General features: G+C 40.3%; 1 protein-coding gene across 1 annotated transcript in view; it reads right to left on the bottom strand.

The window, feature by feature from the left end:
• Positions 1–21,068, bottom strand: part of afg2a (AAA ATPase AFG2A) — a 110,408-nt gene extending 89,340 nt beyond the window's left edge. The window contains exons 1-10 of the mRNA XM_085469735.1: positions 20,815–21,068; positions 18,438–18,562; positions 18,105–18,262; positions 17,578–17,636; positions 16,576–17,223; positions 16,318–16,447; positions 16,070–16,126; positions 14,908–15,031; positions 12,931–13,032; positions 12,611–12,764 (exon numbers count right to left, since the gene is read on the bottom strand). Of these exons, the coding sequence (XP_085325861.1) occupies positions 12,611–12,764; positions 12,931–13,032; positions 14,908–15,031; positions 16,070–16,126; positions 16,318–16,447; positions 16,576–17,223; positions 17,578–17,636; positions 18,105–18,262; positions 18,438–18,562; positions 20,815–20,989 (1,732 nt within the window). The 5' untranslated portion in view covers positions 20,990–21,068. The remainder of the gene's footprint in view (positions 1–12,610; positions 12,765–12,930; positions 13,033–14,907; positions 15,032–16,069; positions 16,127–16,317; positions 16,448–16,575; positions 17,224–17,577; positions 17,637–18,104; positions 18,263–18,437; positions 18,563–20,814) is intronic.
• Positions 21,069–21,542: the final 474 nt, after the last annotated feature.

Here is a 21,542-nt window from a genome sequence, read left to right as displayed (position 1 = left end):
GCAACCTGGCCAGTGATACAGCCAGAAGGTAAAACACAAGACGGAAAAAGCCAAGGGTGGTTGGCTAGGAGCAAATGAAGTTTGAAAATAAGAGTCAGGAGACTGTTCAGATGTTCTCTCAGATGGATTAAAAATAAAATAAATAAGGAATCACCAAATATACTTGGACAGCCTCTTAAATATACCCGGGCAGCTTGCCCGAGCACAGAAAATGTGTCAGAAGCAATGTAAAGTAACATAAAAAAATAATACACTTATGTTAAAACAAAGGCAAAAAGCAACAACTATGCAAAATCACATTAAAAATACTTGAAGAAATGCCTTCATACTTCACTTTCTGCAAGGTCATTAACATCAGATTTTTCTGCACATTTCTGTGAAGCTTTTGTCACCACGTTTCAACCCTCTGTCCAGCAGCTAAAGTGAAACGCTCATCATCTGCAATAAGCTTTGACAGACAGCTAATGTTAAAGCTTCCAGTTAGTGGTGTGGCTGCATACAAGCACTGAAAAGAAAAGAAAAAAAATAACATAGCTGACATATGTTTAATAAATGTTTCATCAAAAATCATTCGAAACTGTCTGGATTAAATGTAACACTCTGCCAGAGGCAACGAAAGGCTTTGCAGAGAATCGTCTGGCCGAAGGGAAAACAGAGTTCAGAAGGCGCAGAGCTTCAAATGCAGCCTGGAAGCCCAGAGGGCGGCGGAAACTTGATTCAACAATTTGGCTTTAACATTTTGCTTTAGGGATTCTCTTGGCTGACTTCAAGCACACATTTGGTTTAGTTATGAAAACATCCGATGGGAGGAGAAGAGGGGAAAAAAAGAAGAAGCAACACAACACAATTTAATCTGAACCTTCTGTGGACTCATTTCCCTATTCCTTTCTTTCCTTTTTTTCCTTGCACTCCTGTTTTCCAGAATGCTTCACATTCACTAAGGGTCCACAGGGGATTGAAAGAAAAGGGGGCCTCCTAAATGTACAAGAATGCACATTTGCAAAACATCACACCAGGGCCTAAAGTAGGTATGGAAGTGAGAGAAGACCTCATTTCCCAGAGCTGGCATTGGAAAAAAAACAGAGGAGAGCGATTATTTGGGTTTTTTCCCCTTCCCAGGGGCACAATCTTAATTGCATCCGTCCAAAACAGACCTTGCCCCAAATCAAGGCCTTCTTTTCAGGGGTCACATCCTTTGATGCTCACACCAAACTGATCTGTCAACAACAGAATCAAACATCTGAATACCAAACATTACTTGGAGACACTTTAACATGTGAAGTGGCCAGAAAAAACATCAAGATAAGATATGCATTAGATTATTTTGGAGCTAACACTAAGTTACAACAGCCAACAAGTAATAAAAAAAATCAAAAACTTCTATTAAACAGTAGGATGCAGAGAATGTAGTGAAGTTAAGCAGTTTATGTGCGTCTATATATTGAGACAACCAGAAATCTGAAACAGTGTCCTAATACTATAATAGTATTTCCAATCGCAAAGGGTGAAAGAGCAGCTAGTTTATGACGAATCTGTTTCTGCAAAATTGAAGGCAATTAAAGTATCATAAAGATTTATGCCATCCCATGAATATTGCAAAGGTCATTTTAATGATAGCTCAATTCTACTAGCAGAAAAGCAGGCAAAGCCACTTTATGGGTCACCTTTGAGGGACAGAGTCTTTGACTGTGCAGAGTCGAGGACTATGGGTAGCCAGGACTACGTAGTCAATACAGACACGTCAGCATGCAGTCTTAAAAAAACAGCAGTAAAAGAGATGACGTTAAGCATAGTTAGACTACTTCTTAAGTGAAAAGTTGGCTTGACGAAGACAGAAAGTGTCAGCCGAGTTCAACACAAAGACGTGTGAAAAAAAAAACTCATCGGAAGCTTAGAAGCACAGAGAGCAGCTACGGTGGAAAGTTTACACTGCTTTTAACACTCGAGGGGAGTGTTTAAAACAAGCACAAGGATAAATAAAAGTAGCAATGCTAATTGTTCCACATATTTTTGATACTGCCACCTGGTGATCGTGCACAGCCACAGCATGTAAATGACTGTCTGCAAAGACTTGTGCAGCACCCTTGATGTTCATGAACAACCTCTGTCAACTTCTAAAAACCTTGAAAACCCCAAAGTTTCTACTTTGAACATTTGAGCAGGTTTTCAATACAAGCTTTTTGTTCATGCAACTACAAGTCCACTCAATACAATGTTCGAAACTTTCCCTCGACATTCAGAGAGGAAGAAACACAAGAGTTATGTGGGTAGAGGTTAAACATTCCAGCATGGAAGATTAAAAAAGGGAAACCTGACACAGAGAGAGCATCAGGGAGAGCAGATCATCACCAACAACAGAAGTGTACTCGCATATCAACACTGCATTCGACATTTCAACACAGAATAATCAGAGCTATGTTTTTGTGTTACGGTGCATTGTGTGCTGCTGCACTGAAAACCAATGAGGTTGACCTGAAGCTCACCAGCAAGGCCGGCCTCGAATGATTGCAAAATACTTTGAGCATTACACCATCACAAAAAACCACAGGAACGTTTTCATTACTCGCCGGGGCTTCCGGAGCACTCTATGCACCTGTATTTACAATACCCAACATCTGTTCCCGGAACTGAAACACAGCAATAATATGTGCTCTTGAAGTACACACACAAACACACAGACACACACACACACATCACTGTCACTGGGAAAAGGTATGTGTCGGGTTTTAGGAGCACAAGCAGCACATTTCCGGATTTTATAAACAGGGGCCTCAAATAAACCTCCCATGCTGATCCGACTGATATTTATGTGACCTGTACTGAAATCCCTGAAGTGTCTTTAAAAGGACAGATGACTTGGGAAAGGCACTTTATAAGGCAATGCTGCCGCTGTAAACATCAGTGAGCATTTAGCACTGTTTGGCCCATTTAGTCTTCCACGGCAAAATTTATGTCAAACACACAAAACTCTGCTGGTTTTTGCTGCCGTTTTTCTTCCTCGTTTCTACAGAGCGGAGTAACCTCTAGTCCCCATTTCCTGTGTCTCATGGCCAGGAAGATCAATGGTTTGGGTTTAAAAACGCTCAAGTGCTGAATATTTAGGTTTAGGGGATTTTCACTAAGCGTGTTGGCCAAATCACTTTGCACATTTCCCGTGTAAATCATTTAGGCCATTTAGTTGCTAAAGTTTGAGTTGTTAAATATCGAGCCTGATCTTTGCCGTCAAATAGCAGGCTAACCAAAAAGCTTTCAGCTGACACAGTGGTGCATTTTGTGTTTATTATTCCATATAATCAATTTTACTGGCCCTTTTTGCTCCAGCAGGCTTCCCCTGTTTAGAGAGGCTTGTAAACAGTGGGTCCGGATGTGGCACAAACCAAACAAGCATGCACCGGCATACACACGTTCAAATAGACGTGCACACTCACACACGCAATTTGCACTGTTTAGACTGTGGAAATGAGTCATCTGCCAGCACCGGGATCAGTTGAACACCAACAGGACGACAGAGAGACGCCCGGAGTCTGTGAGGCTCCGCGAGACCACATGGCAGCTTCCAATACCACGCAGAACACCTAGGGGGATTCATTATGAAAAAGCTGTTTTGCATAATCTCTGGTGGGCTGGAAACACGGTCAAAGTAACATTTAGGGAAATATGAACACTAGAACTCAGCGCATTTGTGGTTATACTGGAGGAAGCTTTTGTCAGGGATCTTGTAACAAAACATAAGAAAGCATCCTACACTGTAAAGACACGCAACCCTATTTGACCGTTGCTCCTTCTTTTATTCTATATACAATTTATGCATATTGCTAATTAATTAAATGTGCAGGTTCTGCCAGCTAAGGTTTATTCTTACATAAATTTATAAAAATTTTATAATTTTGGCCTAAAACCTGCAATTCCTTGAGGCTAACCAGGAAAGCAAGTCAGTCCCCATGCACTCCCATATTTATATGCTCAAATTTAAAACTGAAATAAAAGATGTTTACAATCTGGTACAATACCCTTTTGTTTTTTTCCTCTAAAACTACTTTCTCCCTTCATAATAACTGAAATACGACTGATGGATACTGACAATCAGCAGTTTTTTGGCACATTTTTCAGAGGAACTATCTGAGAAAATATGACTTGCAGCCAAGTTAAACGTAAAACAAGTAAAAAAAAGCATTTTCAATCCAATTGTGTTTGTATGGCACCAAACCACAACAACAGCCGCCTGAAGGAACTTAGTACTGTGAGGTAAAGACTCTACAATAACAGAGACAAAATCCTAAAAATCAAGACAACCTCCCCACAAGTGAGCACTTGGCAACAGTGGGAAGGAAAAACTCTTTTAACAGGAAGAATCCCCCAGCAGAACCAGGATCAGGAAGGGGCAGCCATCTGCAGCGACCAGGTGGGGCTGAGGGGAGGGAGACGGGGCAGGATATGCACTCTTACATTTGGTGAGTAAAAGTTTTACTTTATTGTGTCTATTAAGGTCTAGCAGGCTACCAAACTTGCTAGCTACAAAATGAGGCTCCAAAAAGAGAATTCACAAACTAGTGCACAATCTCAGATGGGCTGCACTGAGCTTTTATACAGAGAGGACATATTTAATGTGATAAACTAGGAAACATGAGCCATCAAATTTATCTTGGACATAGGAGACCTACACCCAGATCCCTTTTTTTCTCCAATTTTAACATTTATTTTAATTCAATTTGATCTATTGTGAAATAGAAATATAAAAAGTGAATCTGTCTGTACAAGCAACCAGTCAAAATGTTGACTCATCAGCTCTTAATAGTTAATTTTGGGTGTGTCACATGCTCTATTATAATACATTTGGATAATGGAAGCTTCATTTAAATGTCTTTAAAAATGCATATTAGTTGTGAAAATGGATGTTTTGCATGTGTTTTAAAGCAAATCTTTTCTATTATAGAACTTCAACTACACTCAGCTCAAACATGGAACTGCTCCTGCAGCTAACAAGAAACAAATCTGGGACTTGTGTAATGTCTCCATCTAAGTTAACCTGTCCTGCAAGAATGTGCATGCTGACACATGTCTGACATGAAGTCACAGTCAGAATGATGTGATGAGGAGCGACAGATGCAACAGAAAAGCTGTCAGAAAAATGCTCATACACAGAGTTATAGGCGTGCAGCATGGACATTTTTCTGCTGTGACTAACTCAGTCCAGCAGATCTTCTTAATGTGTACATGAATCTGTCAACATCAATGAAACTATGATGAAGGCCACGTTGTCAACAGGGAGAGAACCGCGGACAGAAAAAAGTTTGATTCAGAAATCCCAAATTTAAAAGAGGAGGGAAAGGAGATAATTAGTTTAAAGGATTGCGAGTCGTTTGGCTAATGAACTTGCAAATTCTAACTCGGGGATTCTCACTTCGGAAGATTAGAGAAAAAAATATATCCTCAGATGTAAATTTGGACAAGAACTCAACAAAACATTTAAGAAGGAACCATTCAGCTATTTTCACCCTGCAGATAAAAATCAGATCTTTGTATCTAAACAGAGCTCAGTCTGGTTACGCTCCATGCTGACTCCACATGAACTGGCAGCTACGCTTGACTGTACCTGCACAGCTATACAGCATTTGACCATGAGAGGTCCTCATTCACAGTTGCTACAGTTAAGAGGTTTCATTTAGGGTTTTCAAGGGGTTTGATATTTTTTGTTACTGGCAATGAGAGGATGGTGAAATGTAATCAAGTACTTAGTTTTGAAATGTTCAGCTTTAATTCTACTTCTTCTGACTTTCACTTTTTTAGAGGGACTTCTGTCCCCCTAAACAGTGTGCAAACAGTACATGAATGTCAAATTCTATTACTGTAAAGGGAGCATGAATTCTAACTGTAGAAAATGAAGACTATTTTAACAATAATGCATGTCAGTCTTAGCCCACGTGAACACTTCACGAGGCTTTCAGTCAGGCAATAGCTTGCTTAGACATTCATTTATTTTTCACCCATTTGTGTCTTAAATGACAGACAACCGATGATGAATGATGACAACCTCTTACCTTAATTTAAAGTTTGTGCAAAGTAAAATCAGAGATTGGCTTCTTAGCACATTATACATTCAGTAAAGAAGAGCTCCAAACTGACAACTCCCTGAAAACAGCATAAAACTGATAAAAAAAAAATATTGCATATCTATAGAGTTAATTAAACAGGATGCCATCCAGATTGCCTGTTTAGTGCATGTAGGCTGATGTAAGAACAATCAGAAACAGGAGAAATTCTTTCCCCAACAAGTTACATTTTATGTACTTTTACTTCAGCGGCATCTTTCTGCGATGTTTTAAACTTTTTTATTACCCAGAGTTGAACTGTTTTAAATCAGACCTTTCTCAAAAATAGTTCAGTATTTTCTTTTGCAATTAAAGAATAAATATGTGTGTACAGCAGTCAGAGAAGCATCATGATGCCTTCTCAATACTTTGATGCATTCTTGTTTTTTCACCCCCAGATTTAAAAATGCTTCTTTCATTAAGTTTAACCTGAATTCCATTGGTCAGTGCCCGTGATGTAAAGCACAGTTTTTCTTCATAATTTGTGCATTCGGTGGAAGCTTAAAAAGAGATTTCAGGTGACCTAAGTGAATCGCACTTTAATACATCTGGCATGAGCATGCTCATGCATTACAATGCTTTAAAAACTGGCAGATCCGTGATCGACTGTAATTAAGTGCTCATTATATAACACATCTGTCGTCAAGAAGTTTCTGGGGCTCAGTATAATTCAGAGTGGACAAACAACAATTTCCCTAATGACATCAAGATTTCCATGCATTCTTATCCACACACAAAAGAATCAAACACACACACACAAACCCTTTGACTTTCCTAACATATGAACAGCTCATGTAAATAGTCTTTCATTAAAGAGACTGGAATTATTTAAAAGGCAGGATAATGTGCATGTGTTTGTGACTGCATCCATTATAGAAGCCACAAGTCCGTACGCGTGGATGCTTTAATGCAGCTGTGCAAGGTGGATCTTTCGCGTGACCAGAGTATATTGGGCTCGCCATGATATATGTTCCCTCAATTTTATTTTTCAGGAAGCGGTACATCAGAGTGTATGCTTCCTCAGCAGCTCATTGTTACCTGAGCAGCACGAGGAAACAACTGCAGTTCCGATTTGATGTGTTTTTATGCCTCTTTTGTTCCTTTCGGTACAAAGCAAAATAGGAAAAAACAGATATCAGCTTGCGAGTTCATGTGTCTATGTTTTCTATGGCTTTATGTGTCTATTTATATGTATCCAAGCAATTTATAGGGATAACGGTAATGTGGTTTGGATTTTTACTGAAAATAATCTGCAACTTGCAAATAAACTGTACAACTGATTAATGTATAAATACTTGTAAATTTGAAATAAAATTTTTAGATGGGGGCAATCACAAAACAAGATTGCGGTGCATACAGCAGACAGTTTTGCCTTCATTTATACATATGAAATAGGAATCTGGGCATTATCACATAAAAAAGGTATATGCAACTCTGTTCAAAGAAAAGCGAAACTATCTTAGATCTGGTCACCTTTTTTTGCTCATTAAAAGTCCTGTTCTGACATTCTGTGATTCAACTCACAGTGAAGTCACTTGGTAGTTAAATTTGATGAATGGGGTGTGTGTAAGATTTCAGTGGTGTGAACTGGCATAAAATGCCACGCTGGCACCAGCCACAGTGGAGGTCAGTTGCACCAAATAATCCCCCCACAGAGATCTCAGGATGTTACAGTAGAAGTCATGTTCCAGTAAACGTCTGCTTGTCTGCCTTCCGCCTTGTCAGATCAGTTACCTTCTGGCTTGGCCACTGATTTTCCATTAAAGTGCTGTTTTGTAGATGGAGATACAGCTCTCATCAGCAGTGATTAATCTGCACGTAAAGCTTCAGTTAGTTTGACACATAAATCTCAAAGTTAAATTTGCAAGTGGACAGAATAGTTAACACGCAGAGGAATCTAAAAATAGAAATTGCACTGAAAGCAGTCCAGAGATGCACAAGGAGACAACCTTAAAAGGGAGTAGGGCTGCCATGATTAGTCGACTAGTCACGATTACGTTGCCTATTAAAATTGTCGACGACTAATTTAATAGTCGACGCCTCGTTTGAAGCTTTGTAAGATCCCAAAAGACGCAGGAATAAGTAGTAGGATTTAAGAGTGTAATAACGGACTGAAACAGAAGATGGCAGCACTGCATGTACAAGGATGCCAGCTGCTGTTAAACCCCGAAGAAGAAGAAGCAGCGTCCGGTATCGTAGCTGTGTCCAAATTCAGGAACCGTGCGGTCCTGCTCAGTTTCCAACAATGGGGCAGCTAGTTAGTTTTCATGTTACTCTTATTATTCTTTCTGGGTCACAAAATAAACGTTTAACATATTTTCAGGTGAGAATGTAACTGTGTAAACTTCAAATATCTGCTTGGTTTATCAAGACACCACATATTTTCAAAAGCGCTCCGACGTTTTCAGAGACGTCTGTTACCCACTAGCTCGATAGCTAGCCGGGGTTCAAGGCTCAGTAGAGCCGGTGAGAACACCGGACTCCTGGCAAATCGTTTTCAAACCCACCAGTCTTTCGCTACTCAGGTTAAACATGATATATAAGTCACTTACATAACTTAAAATGTTATTGTTTGGCTTTTTTCAGTATTTTATTTGTTCCTGATTAAATTGGTTTGGCTGAGATTAAAGTTATAGTTTTTACACAGCTGGATAAATGTCAAGCAGACAGCTGATTATCAGAAGTGTGAGATACTCTATACTCCTAGGGTTGCCAACCGTCCCTTAAAATACGGAATCGTCCCGTATTTCGAAACAAAAGTACACGTCCCGTATTGAGCTAATAAGGGACGCACTTTGTCCCGTAATACAGTGAGAATCAAAAGTAGTCTATAACTTTTAATGGAATTAACGCTTTGTTTGAAAACATAATTCCCAGCCCCTCTCCTGCTTTGTGACCAATGAGCTGACAGCACACTTACGAGTATGACAATTCAGATTACCACTCATCTCATTGGTCGAGGAAAGGTCGCTTACGGAGAAAATACCGGAAGACAACAAATGACCACAACAAGAAGCATGGCCAACAGGGAAACAAACGCAGACACTGCGGTGCAAGTCTCGGACGACAGTAAACCTAAAGCTGGGCAGACACTGTGCAATTTTTTTCAGTCACGTTATTCAGCTCCTGCTCAAACTGCACGATTGACTCGCAGTTGGTAGGTCACGATGCAGGTCTCACACTATACCGCCCGATGCTCTGATGCGACCTGAGTGCTCACACTGTGCCTCCATAAAATGAAGGTTATAACAGAAAATCTGTCGCGCTCTCTCTCTCTCCGTCTTACACTCACACAGACACGCACACCACCACCATCAACTTTGCTAAATTGCTAATGAAAAACATTGATCGGGCAGCTGTGACTGAGCAGCAATGTAAATCCAACTATTTTCATGGTTGTTGTGGTCGTGATAATTTTGTGATGCCACATCGAAAAGGCTCGGATGAGCTTTCCAAAGTTCTACAAGTTGTGCCTCCATCGCTTGTGTCCAGATCACAGGCTGCACAGCCGTGCTGCTCCATCTTTTACACCAACGTTTACGTGTTTGCGCGCGAGCAGTGTGAGCGGCTGTGGTGAGACCCTCACGAGCGATTGATGATCGGGAGCTGGTCATGAGGTGTTAATCACTTCTCGTTACCCCACGTATACTACACGATGCACGATGAAGGCCAAAATCAGTCCGATCACTCAAAAAAATCGGCTCAAAATGGGCCTAAAACTGCACAGTGTAAGCCCAGCATTAGAGCAGCAATGTTTGTTCCCCTCAGAGAAAGGGAAGAATGGGCAAAGGAAAACACCTGGCTGGAAAAAGTTAATATGGGCATGTGCAGTGAATATCAGCGCTATGTGGCCAGAAGTGTGATAATATAATTTATTTTGTGTAATAAACAACTGCAAGAATAGATGATTACAACAAATAGATGACTAATACATAAAAGTAATACATAGATGAATAATGATGATGAGTTAAGATGCGTAATCATGGGAGCAAGTGGGTTTACAAACAGGAGCAGCTGATTAGCATTAGAAAAGCTGAAATAATACCTCAACTGAAGCCAATTGTACTAAATGCACTAAATGTGCACTGTTACAAGAATGTTTTTCTTTCTATTGTTTTCTATTATTTTAAGTTAAGCAGGACAGAGTTCTTTTAAAGAAAGATTTACTTATATTCTCAAAAGTTAAGCATGACAGGCTTCTGTTTAAGAAGGAGACCTGTTTTATCGTGTTAATGTTGTCATTTTGAGCTAAAAATAAATGGCTAAATGATCATTTGTTTCACATGTGTTCATATCACAAAGAATACACATCTACTTAAATCAAATTCAAGTCAAATGGTTAAAAAAATAATTTCACACACAAAAAAAGAGCTAGAAAATTCACCACACTGGGAAGGGTGAAGACAATTGGGTCGCCCGGCCCTGGCCACGAGGTGTCCCTTATTTATTTTTCAGGGAGTTGGCAACCCTATATACTCCTGTCCTGTTATATTTTAGATAGCAAGGAGCAGACGGCTGCGCTTATTAAACTCCACCAAGACAATCTGCTAATTTCATTACAATTTAATAAACTATCATCTTGTCTTTATTTTTAGTTAGCACATACCTTAAACAGTTAAAGCTGTAAGCTAATGATAGTTATATAAGAGCAGATGCATGCTGGTGCAATAAGCTGTAGGTTTTACATCCAATGGACGCATGATCTGATTAGTCGACTCATGGCAAAAATAATCGGTGACTAGTTGACTATCAAAATAATCGTTTGTGGCAGCCCTAAAGGGGAGATTAGCCAAACTTAAATCGGGTAAGGTTCTTGCTCTTTTTCATGACTACAGTAAGGTGATTGTTTTTTAGTGCACCATAGAGCACTTTGGATTTTACTAGATAAACTGCCACTACTTCCTTTCAGTTACAGTTGCATTACAATCCCGGAAAACGTGTTATACAGTAAAATCCTCCCCTAACAGAAAGGTGTATCATGGGAAATTATATTGGAGTTATCACACAAAATGGGAAAGGACCACTGTGACCAAATCACATGCTGGAGTCATGCCATGCTCCTATTTGCTGCATTGACAGCCAGTTAAAAGATGGCATGAATGAGATAAATCTATGATGGTGTTAAATCTAGACTGATATTTATCAGTTTGAACTTTAGACTCAGCCCCAAATTTCCGGTGAATGTCTGAGAGCGCTTTAGCTATAGATGCCTCGTACTCTAACCAAGCATCTGTAACTGAATTTATATTTTATCTCAAGCGGTAAAATGAAAGAAAGAAGTCATGAGTGCATTAAGAGTTCTCCTGTGGCTTTTTTGTTGCAAGGGCTTTTATCGGTCTTGTGATTTTGGTTTGGAGATTTTGGGGAAACTAGCGGTGTCGAGCGGGGTTGGGGAGGTTGTTGTCTCCCTCGGGGGCATGTGGGGGTTTCTCAGAAAACGCTGCCAGTCACGTCTGGCCCTCTGCGGACAGTAAATTACGCTCATTGCCGGAATGCTTCCACACAGCAGCCCAACTCCCTCCGTAGCTGGAAAGGCAATACGCCACATACCCCGGCGGTGGGACCACCCAGGAGGCATATGGGGTCACATACACACACTTCCACAGAAAAACAAATAAGCATGTGCTCAAACAATCACATATACCCCCACAATCAAGGACATGCAGGGCAGATACACATGTATATAAGCCAGTGTGTTTGTCCTCAGGGATATGAGGTGGGATGGTTTGTGGTGCTAGGGGTGAGGGGGCACAGGAATTTCACAACAAGTGGTGGTTTTTGTGGTATTTGGATCCCAGTGAGAGAAACCGCTGAAACTCCCAACTTCCTCTCTGGCAAATATCAAAGGATGCTTGACCTGTGTGTTCAAAGGAGCTGTGGGCATGTCAGGCACTCCAAGAAAATGTCTCAAAAATTGGTAAAAATAATTTAGATGGAAATAATTCACAAGTTATTGTGGTCTGGGCGACACTTTACAAGGAAAACAAAGGTCAAGCGAGAGAGGGAAAAACAACATGAGGCCTAGAATGCACCTAGAGCTCAATAACAAACTGTCAATCACTATTGTTTGTTGGTCAGATACCTCAGCCCACGGGGCAAACTAAACTACAAAAAGATGGAGAGCAATTCTGGGCCGGTTGCCATATGCAACTGTGTTTTGTTTTCCTAAATTATGTTGTTTTCATGAAGTGCAAAGAGGAAATCAATGCAAAGAGAAGCACTGGTGTTTCTTAACAGCTGCTTTGAGTGGCCATAGATGTCCTTGGTTTCCGTGACATTATGAGCAACAGTTTACATGACTATCAAAAGCTACAGCTACAAATCTGGGAATGATATTTCAAATCAGAGTCTAACGCTTGAAAATATCCAGCTTTTTTTTGGCCTGACAGATATCAGTAGATATGTAAATAAAGGCGTAGCCACACCAATAATCCAAAATGTTTTTGCGTGCTATTAGGTTCTTACAACTTGGAAACAAACATTTCAACTCTCTAAAAGAGAGCAAAGCAGTGTTTACTTGCCCGCTTCTTTGCCAACAGCTGCGAGATCTGCTCCTACGTAACCGTGAGCGGCGTCTGCCAGCTGCGTCAGCTCCTCCTCGGTGGCGCTGCACGGCACGCATTTCAGCTGCTTCTGCAAAATATCTGCCCGCTCTGCAGCACCAGGAACTCCGACCTGCCGTCACGAAATCAACACAGAACAGCGATTTGTTTACCACATTTTTTGTACTCTGTCCACGTACTCAGAGCCTCAGAAGAAAGTTGCGCAATTAAGTAGCAATTCTTCACAAACAGCGTGACGTTGATTGGAAACACACTGCAGTCTCTCTGATAGTATGTACCTCCAGCTCTTTGTCAAAGCGTCCCGGCCTGCGCAGAGCAGGATCAATGGCTTGGGGTCGGTTTGTGGCCCCAAGGACCAGCAGCTGACCTGAGTGACCCTCCTACAAAGAGAAGAAAGTTGGATCAGCTAATTCTGAGATAACAACATAGTAATTTCATAGTAAGACCTGCTCAGCAAATGTTAATTGATGAACTAAAAGTCATTTAAAGCTTGACTCACACAGTTGGTATGTATATTCTGTTGTTCAAGTGATCTGGTTAATTAACACTGTGATGTGTTTGACAATCAATTTTTTGTGTGTTTTTTATATTCTGTATGAGAAGAGATGGCAATTTAAAGTAGCCCTTTTGCATTTCTCATTTTATGTCGTATATAAACTATTACAATTCTGAATGTTCACACCAAACATGACTAAAGTTTCAAATCATAAAGTCAGCCTATGTAAAAATAACCATTATAAACCAAAAAGGCCAGAGTGATCTAAATGCCTCAGTTTCAGAGTATTTTGTTTATTTACTACTGAGATCCAATATCTTTCATTATTGAGACCAGGCCATGATGGCACCCACACTAACAGTAAATCAGATCACATAAACCTGTTGAGATATCTCAGGCAACCAGCTCTAGCTGTGAGCACAGAGACTCCACCCACCTGTTGTTCAAATCTCCCATTGATGCACTCAAACAGAAGAAAGTTACCTTAAAAGGAGCAAGAAGGAAGCTAAAACTGATCCCTTTCATACAGTGGATGAACTCTGGGGCCACAACAAGGTACAGAATAAGAAAAAAAGTTTTTTAAAAAAACCTCGAATCATACAGAGCAACTGTAGGAGACTCACAATTTAAAATTATAGCGCATGGAATATAAATAATGCAAATAAAATGTTTCTGTTAAATACATTCACACAAAGGGGTAGTTTTCAATAATGCAGTAAAGTTTCGTTGTTTAATCTGCCCAGGTGCACGGCAGCTTGTGGCACCCACACTCTTAGATTAGGTCAAATTTAGTGGTCATCAGTTCAAGTTTAAGTCCACTTGTCAAACTCAGCCCGCTGGCTTTTAGTATTTCATATGTCGAGGACATTTTTCAAAGCTTGAGAGATTTTCTGACCCCAGCCTGATGCTAAACCTGGCTCACTTCTGCGTTTCCTGGGGTGGTTTGCCTGCAAGATGGGAAAAACTTTTTCCACCTTTTAACACTGGAGACAGAGTTGAAACACAAATAAATTACAGTGCAAGGAAGAATGCCGTGGAGCAGGAAGTGCTTTCTCCACATTCCACAAACCAATCAGCAATGATGACCTTGGTTTGGAAAACAGACAGGAGCTGGGAGCAAGAAGGGAGTTGGTGTATCTGTGCAGTATCACCAATCCACACCGCGGCCTTCTCTGCCTGGGGACGGGAAGATTTAGTTTGCTGATAAAGTTACGGCAAATTGTCAGCTCATGGCAGCCTTGGGTGATTTCTTTCCCAGACTCCCACTGGGGGTGTGTGGGGGAATCATCCTTTTTCTCATCAGGCACTAACACAGAGCTCAGAGGACAAATGGCACCCGAGAGATGCAACCCATAGTGTCTGAAGGGCGTCCAGCACGCAGAGATGGTTTCTGCATGACAATCTGTATTTGCAATGAGGGCATATTAGGATGGAGCCACGTTTGGCTGCGGAAAGACAAAGTATAAAGACATGTGTCTACTGAACAAGCAGTTACTGCTCAGTTTAATCCCAGCCTTCTAGCAATAATCATGCTAATGTAAAACAGACTGTTGTATTCATGTATAAAGAGAAGAAATGTGAGCATCCTTTATGTGCTGCAGGCTGGCAAAATTCAGAGAAGATGACTCAGTGAGGTTCCAAAAAACTCAAACTTAAAAAAAACCTTAACAGCATATAAGGTTATGCTCAAAAGAGCTGCCTTTAGTTTAATGCGGAAAACATTATTGCCATAGTAGAGTACAATTACTCGGATACTTACTGAACCAATCCCATCCATCAGAGTCAGAAGAGAGGCAACAACTCGTTTCTCCACCTCATTCTGAGCTCCCTCTCGCTTTGGGCACAAAGCATCCAGCTCGTCAATGAAGATGATCGCAGGCTGCCTATCAAACCAAGTCAAATGTGAGAAGCACATTGATTTATTGAAACATGTGAAAACGTAAATGGAAATACTGCGCAGAGGGCAAAATATTGACTCTTTAGGCAATTTTTTGACATAGAAGTCATTATTTGATGTGTCCATCTTTATTCTTCATCATGGTCAAGCTTTCTCGTATTTTCTTTAATGTGTCTTTAGAAATGGTTCTGCAGGCTACCTGAAGAAACTTCAAAGCTCTTCTTTGGATGTCGCTTCCTTTTTCATCCAATCTGTATCAAGATGATCCCACACTGCTTCAGTGATATTTAGGTGCATATTTAGTCCATGACTGTTCCACTGTGTTTTTTCTATCCAGGTAAGTTTTTACAGCATAGGCAGTGTGTTTGGGATCACTGTCGTATTCAAAAATGAAGCTAATGCTAATCAGAAGCTTCTCAGATGGTGTTGTACAGTGGCTCAAAATCTGACAGTACTTTTCTGTTTTCATAATTCCATCAATTTTGACAGGATCTCCAACATCACTGGCTGAACTGCAGCTCTGAACCATGACAGAATCTGCACCACGTTTTACACATGACCATACTTCTCTCCTAACCTCGTCTCTACACACTGACAATGACTTGAACCAAAACTGTGAAATTTGGATTTATCACTCCATAAGACCTGGTGCCAATCTTGTGCAGTTAGGCACACTTCGGTCTTCATTTCATGTTTCCCTTCCTCTTTTTAAAACAGACAGGAAGATGGCGACATCATCCCACTGAGACCATTTCTGATGAAGCCTTGCAGACTAGAAGGTGGATCAAATGAAGGATTAGATGTCCTTTGTGAGGTCTTTGCTGGATTTTGCTTTTCATTTTTAACCTATGTCCCAGTATGAATGATAAATATGATAGTTCCACATCAACTGTGAGAGACCTCTGCACGTTTATGAATATAATAATGTAATTTAACATAAAAAAGAGAATTTAGAGATTTGCATACACAGAACTAAAAGTGACATACTATCTTTATGAGTATAGGCAGCTCAGCGAAAACTTACCTCTGAGACGCTTCTGTGAATATTTGTCTCAGTCTTGCTTCTGTTTCACCGTAAAATCTGCAAAGAAATGAGACAACACGCTTCTTTAATTCAGTGAATAAACTTTCCTCATTTAATCTGTGGCTTTGGATCATGTGAAAGGTGGTGAGTAAAATCTTGCTGTCATGGAAACAAAGTAAATTTTCCCCAAAATAATCTGCTGGGATAGAAATATGGTGCCATGAAGTTTTCAGGCTATATGACCATACTTGCTCATGATTTCTGGGCCATTTATCACCGTCATGTGGGCTCCAACTTCACTGGCTATGGCTCGTCCAATCATAGTTTTTCCTGTCCCCGGGGGACCATACAGAAGAACTCCTCTTGGAGGTGGGATCCCTGTGGTAGACAACCGCTTAAAATTAGAGATCTGACATTTAATGAGAGTCAGTAAATCTAACTGTAACACCTCACATCATAATGACATCACTGGGGGTTAGTTTACAGCATGGTATAATCTAACATACCATATTTGGAAAACAGCTCAGGATGTTTCAGTGGAAGTTCGATGGTCTCTTTGATGACATCCAGCTGACTACTGAGTCCACCAATCATGCTATACGTGACCTTTGACCCCTTAGCTTCTGCATCTGGATCTGTTTGGCCTACTCTGCTTTTAAATCTAACTTTAGTGGAGCATGACAGGCAGTAGAAGGTGTCAGTACTCAAAGCACCAGCAGGAGGTGCTGATGAGCTTTTCTCTGCCTGCTCTAAGATGAGTGAGCTCTCCGGACTCACAGCAGTGTCTACTAAACCTGCTGAAGGATTCAGGGAGTTGTGGGAAGGAGCTACAGGCTGCGAGGAAAGGGAAAGAGGCTGGGCTTGTCGGCATGGAGTGCTGGCTGCAGGACCGAGCTCTCTAGGTGTGTCTGTTGTTGCATCGTGGTTGTCATCAACAGACAGCATGCTGAGCTGCAGGGAGAGTTCAGCTGATGTGGAGTCCAGCACAGAATTCATCACAGAGGACTCTTCAGTTTCAGGACTCGCTCCCAGGAGAGGAGCTGGTCTCTGGAGGGTGACGCCATCCTCCCCTTTTATGGTTTCAACCCGAAGGCTGCAAGAGCGGCCAAAATAACTCAAGGAAACGACGTTCCCAGGCAGAACAATGTTCCCAGCTGATATAAGAGAGACAAATACATAGTAGTTATTCTAATAAAGGAAATCATCTGCTTGATTATATTAAATTAAAGTACAAGCCATAGAATCTAAAGTGCATGGATATTTTATTTTATTTTACTGTACAGCAGAGAGGGAAACGAGGCTTGTGCATTTTCTGCAAAATATTAATAGCTTATAGTATAGTAGCTTATCCGCCATAACACATAATACTCTTTTTAGTGTATATACTATACAGTAAAAAGACAGAAAAATGCAAAGTCAGGTGTGTAAGAAGTACACACTTTCTACTGAAAGGTCTCAAATATTTCAGATACAAGATGAGGTGATGAAGATGAGGCAAAAGGACATACCCAGAGATCTCAGGAAGAAATCCTTGAATTCATCTGTTTCTAGTGTTTCATCTTTTGACCTGAAAAAAAGTTTCAGGTGGTTGATAACTAACTGGAAACATTTTTCTCTCAACTTCTCAGTGATTACTGACATTTGAACTGCAGTTGCATCTTGTTTCCAACAGATGGGGGCCTCGGCCTTCTGCTGGAAAGAAGGCCGAGGCTTCTATATATATATATATATATATATATATATATATATATATATATATATATATATATATATATATATATATATGTATGTATTCACCACAGTAGAATTAAAAGAACAACAACAAAAATAAACATAACTTTCATTAATGTACAATATATTGTAGGACTCATTAGACTGGATTTATGTTGCTGGATGTACTTAAACTGGCAGCTGTGTGTACAGTTACTGTAGTTTAGCAACATTTTGAGTATAGAGCAAACTGGAATGATAAATATATGTATACAGACTTTTTCCTTTTTTTTTTTTTTTTAAATAAAAGCAAGGTAAACCTTACCTGTTAGAGAGAACCACCTCTTCAGCCTGAAGCAAGGGACCTGTTATTGGGTGAAGCATCAACTCATCCCCTGTCTTTACTCTCAGGTTGTTCTGAGCACACTTCTGCAGGCCAACTTTTCCACCTGGAAAGGAGGCGACTGGCCAGGCCAAGCATACCTGAAAGTATCACAAAGGGTGTCAGAGGAGAGGAGAGGAGAGGAGAGGAGAGGAGAGGAGAGGAGAGGAGAGGAGAGGAGAGGAGAGGAGAGGAGAGAAGAGAAGAGAAGAGAAGAGAAGAGAAGAGAAGAGAAGAGAAGAGAAGAGAGGAGAGGAGAGAAGAGAAGAGAAGAACCTCCTGTTGTCCTGTGGTACTCGTCAGCAGCACGGGCCTCCCGATGCATGCGCTGGCTGATTTCATTGAGTTGAGGCTGAGTTGGGCTAAAGTTGATCTGCAGCTTTTGGGTGTTTTGTCATCAGCTGTGAAGCAAATTAAATAAAAATAAAAATAAATAATTCAAGAAAAGCTTTTAGAAATGATGGAACTGCTGCATATGTTCCCAAAGCAAAAAATAATAGCATTACGTTTCAACTCATGGTTCTTACATAACTTGAATGTACTAAACTTCTTTTTGTGTTCAGCAGGAATTTTTTTCATGAGCCTAAACAAGACAAACCACTTTCCCAAATTTCATACATGAACTAGATTACCTCAGTGAAAGGTAACTAAATAAAAAGCATTTGATTGCTGGGTGGTGCTGACACTGTATTAAAGTGGGTTTGACCTGAAACACTGTTTACCTGATTTGACGATGCACTAGTTTGTTACTGGTAGGGATTTTTGGTAACAGTGTTTTCATAATTTCATGATGACTTTCAGCTCTAAAAGACAGATTTGTACTTTCCAGGTTGTTTCTCCTCGCTAATAGCCAAGCTTAAGGTTTTTTTCATGGCTTAATTTTTTGTGCAGATGAAAGATTCAGAGTAAAAACCAGATGTTACAACAGTGTTTTAGTTTAGATTCAAAGACATGTCAACAAATAAATGAAAAACAGAGAACTAAAAAAAAAAAGAGAGATAAGATCATGGCAAGTTTCTCCTACATCTGTAAACCCACCCACTCACTCAAAAAGCACAATGCATGCATAAAGTGCACTGTCTGGTGCTACCTGCATTTAGCAGTGCAATGACTGCAGAGCAGATGTGTAAAGTTTTGTTTCTCTACGTAATCAATGCTGGCAAAAGTATTTTGTTATGTAACACAGATATGAGGAGTTGAACTGATATAAGCCTACAAGCCCACCTGACACGTTGATTAGAGAATAAAAATGTGTTAGTAGCACAAAGCACGAGGTGCTCTGTATTATAATATAAACTCTGAGGGAGTCAACCATCTGCCATGATCGATTGGGAGATGAGAAGAAAGACATGACAAAACAGAAGATTATAGGCACAGTCAACAAACAAAAATAAAAGTAAATGGCATAAAACAGTGCCATAAAAATACATAAAGGGGGAAAAAGTGAGAGATAGATGGGAGTGGAGGAGTTCTCAGTGTATCTGTCCTACAGTAGACTGAGTCTATAGCAGTATAACTAAGGGATTGTTATGAGTCATCAAATACAGCGCTCATTATAAGCTTTATCAAATCTTCAAAATAGAAAGAGCCCAGTAATAATTATAGTGTGTTAGACTTAAGAACAAGTTCCAAGCTACCAGGGTTTCTGTGAAAAAGTTTTAGCAGCTATACCCCAAAAAGTTGACTCTGTTTATCTGGGCGTAGCGTTTTCAGTGGGAGAAGCGTTCAGAAAAACAGTGCATACTGGAGGTCATGCCCCAAAGAACCAACAGAACCACATCATCCGCTAAAAACAGAAGTGCTGTTCTGAGTTTCCCAAAGTGGATGCCCTCCTCAGCCTAGCCATGCCTTAAATTCCTGTCCATGAAAACAGGATTGGAGACACGTGGCAAACCAGGCAGAGTCACACCCACTGAAAATGTGCTTGAGTTTGTGTCAAGGATAAGGACACGCCTCTCATTTTGGTTACAGAAGGACCCAATTGCCCATAACAGAAGGTCTTGGACCCCATCCTCCTGCAGTACATCAGGTGCCTCTAGGCACCTAATGTACATAAGCCTTCTCTAAGTCTAGAAAGTGCACACAGAGTGCTGGTCAAGGCATTGCTCCTCCTGAATTTGAGGTTCAGCAATTTGCTGGAGCCTCCTTTCCTGCTGACTGGAATAAACTTCCCAGCAGCAGAGAAATTTCAGCACACTCTTACCTCACGCAGAAAGAAGGAAGAGACAAAACGAGGTAAGTGATTAGAAAAATGCAGGAATTGGGATAAGAGGTTAAGTAAGAACTATGTTTTTATTAGATTTGTTAAAGCAGCTGGACTGTTCTGGAGGGTGTTGGGAAATGGATGACCAGTGAATATAAAGAAAAAGAGAGAGAAAAAGAGCCACAAATGCAAATCTAAACAATGCAAACAAGTTCACAAACAAATGCTGCAAACAAATGAAAAGAATAAAGGCACAAAGCTCAGAAAACGACTCTGGAGAAAAACAAATGGACCAGCAGCATCAGTGAGTACTGGTCCTGTGAGTGCAGCAAGCGCCATGCTGGGACTTCCATCTTCATAGTACAGGTAGCTTCGTTTGCACGGGGGTTATACCTGATTTATATATAATACAGCCTGTTAAATGTTTAGACTCATGTCTCGTCTTCTTACCTTTTTCAATGAAGTCGATGACAGTGAAAGAGTTGCAGTTCAAACTTTTGCAGCTTCCTCCGTCGGTGCGAGATGTTTGCAGGCTTGAAGAGTCATTTAGGCCCTCTTTCAATGAGAAGGAGCTATCTCCTTCACTCGCTTTTTTTGTTTTGCTTTTATTTTTCTTTGAAGACATGATAATTGCAAAAAGCTTCTCCACGTGAAAGCAGAAACATGTGTAAACATCAAGCGGTGTCGTAAACTTCCTGGTTAGCGTTTAGTCCCGCCTTCATTTACCGTAAATCCACATATATACGAGCGCTTCCTGGCAGGTGGCAGCAGCACTTTTTATTTGTTTAATTCTAAAACACTTGTGTGTGGTATTTAAAATATATATGTATATAACATATTACAAAAATAAAAATAATACCTGAAAAATATTAACCTCTCGTAGAAAACGTTTCTATAAGATTGTAGAGGTCGAGAGAATGCAATGCGAAATTTCGCTGGAAAATTCTTTACTTTTACGTATTTGATTTTACAAGCTAGTAGAATCACAAAATGAAAGAAATAAAATTATTGTTCTTACTGCTTGGGTGCATTCTTAAATTCGGCATAGCTCTACTAAACAGCCAAGAAGCTCCGGATTTTTTGATAGCTAATGAACAGCAGATGGCACGTTAGAGAATGCAAAACAAGAGCTAACAATAGTTAACAATAGCTTGTAGCCAAAAAAGCCGATCACTTAC

Source organism: Copadichromis virginalis, linkage group LG2 (genome assembly GCF_057382275.1).
Source record: "Copadichromis virginalis isolate Kocher_CV1m ecotype Utaka linkage group LG2, C_Virginalis_male_GT1.1, whole genome shotgun sequence".
In the NCBI taxonomy this organism is placed as follows: Eukaryota; Metazoa; Chordata; class Actinopteri; order Cichliformes; family Cichlidae; genus Copadichromis; species Copadichromis virginalis.
The sequence above is the reverse complement of the archived record's forward strand: the minus strand, read 5'-3'. Positions and strand labels throughout refer to the sequence as shown.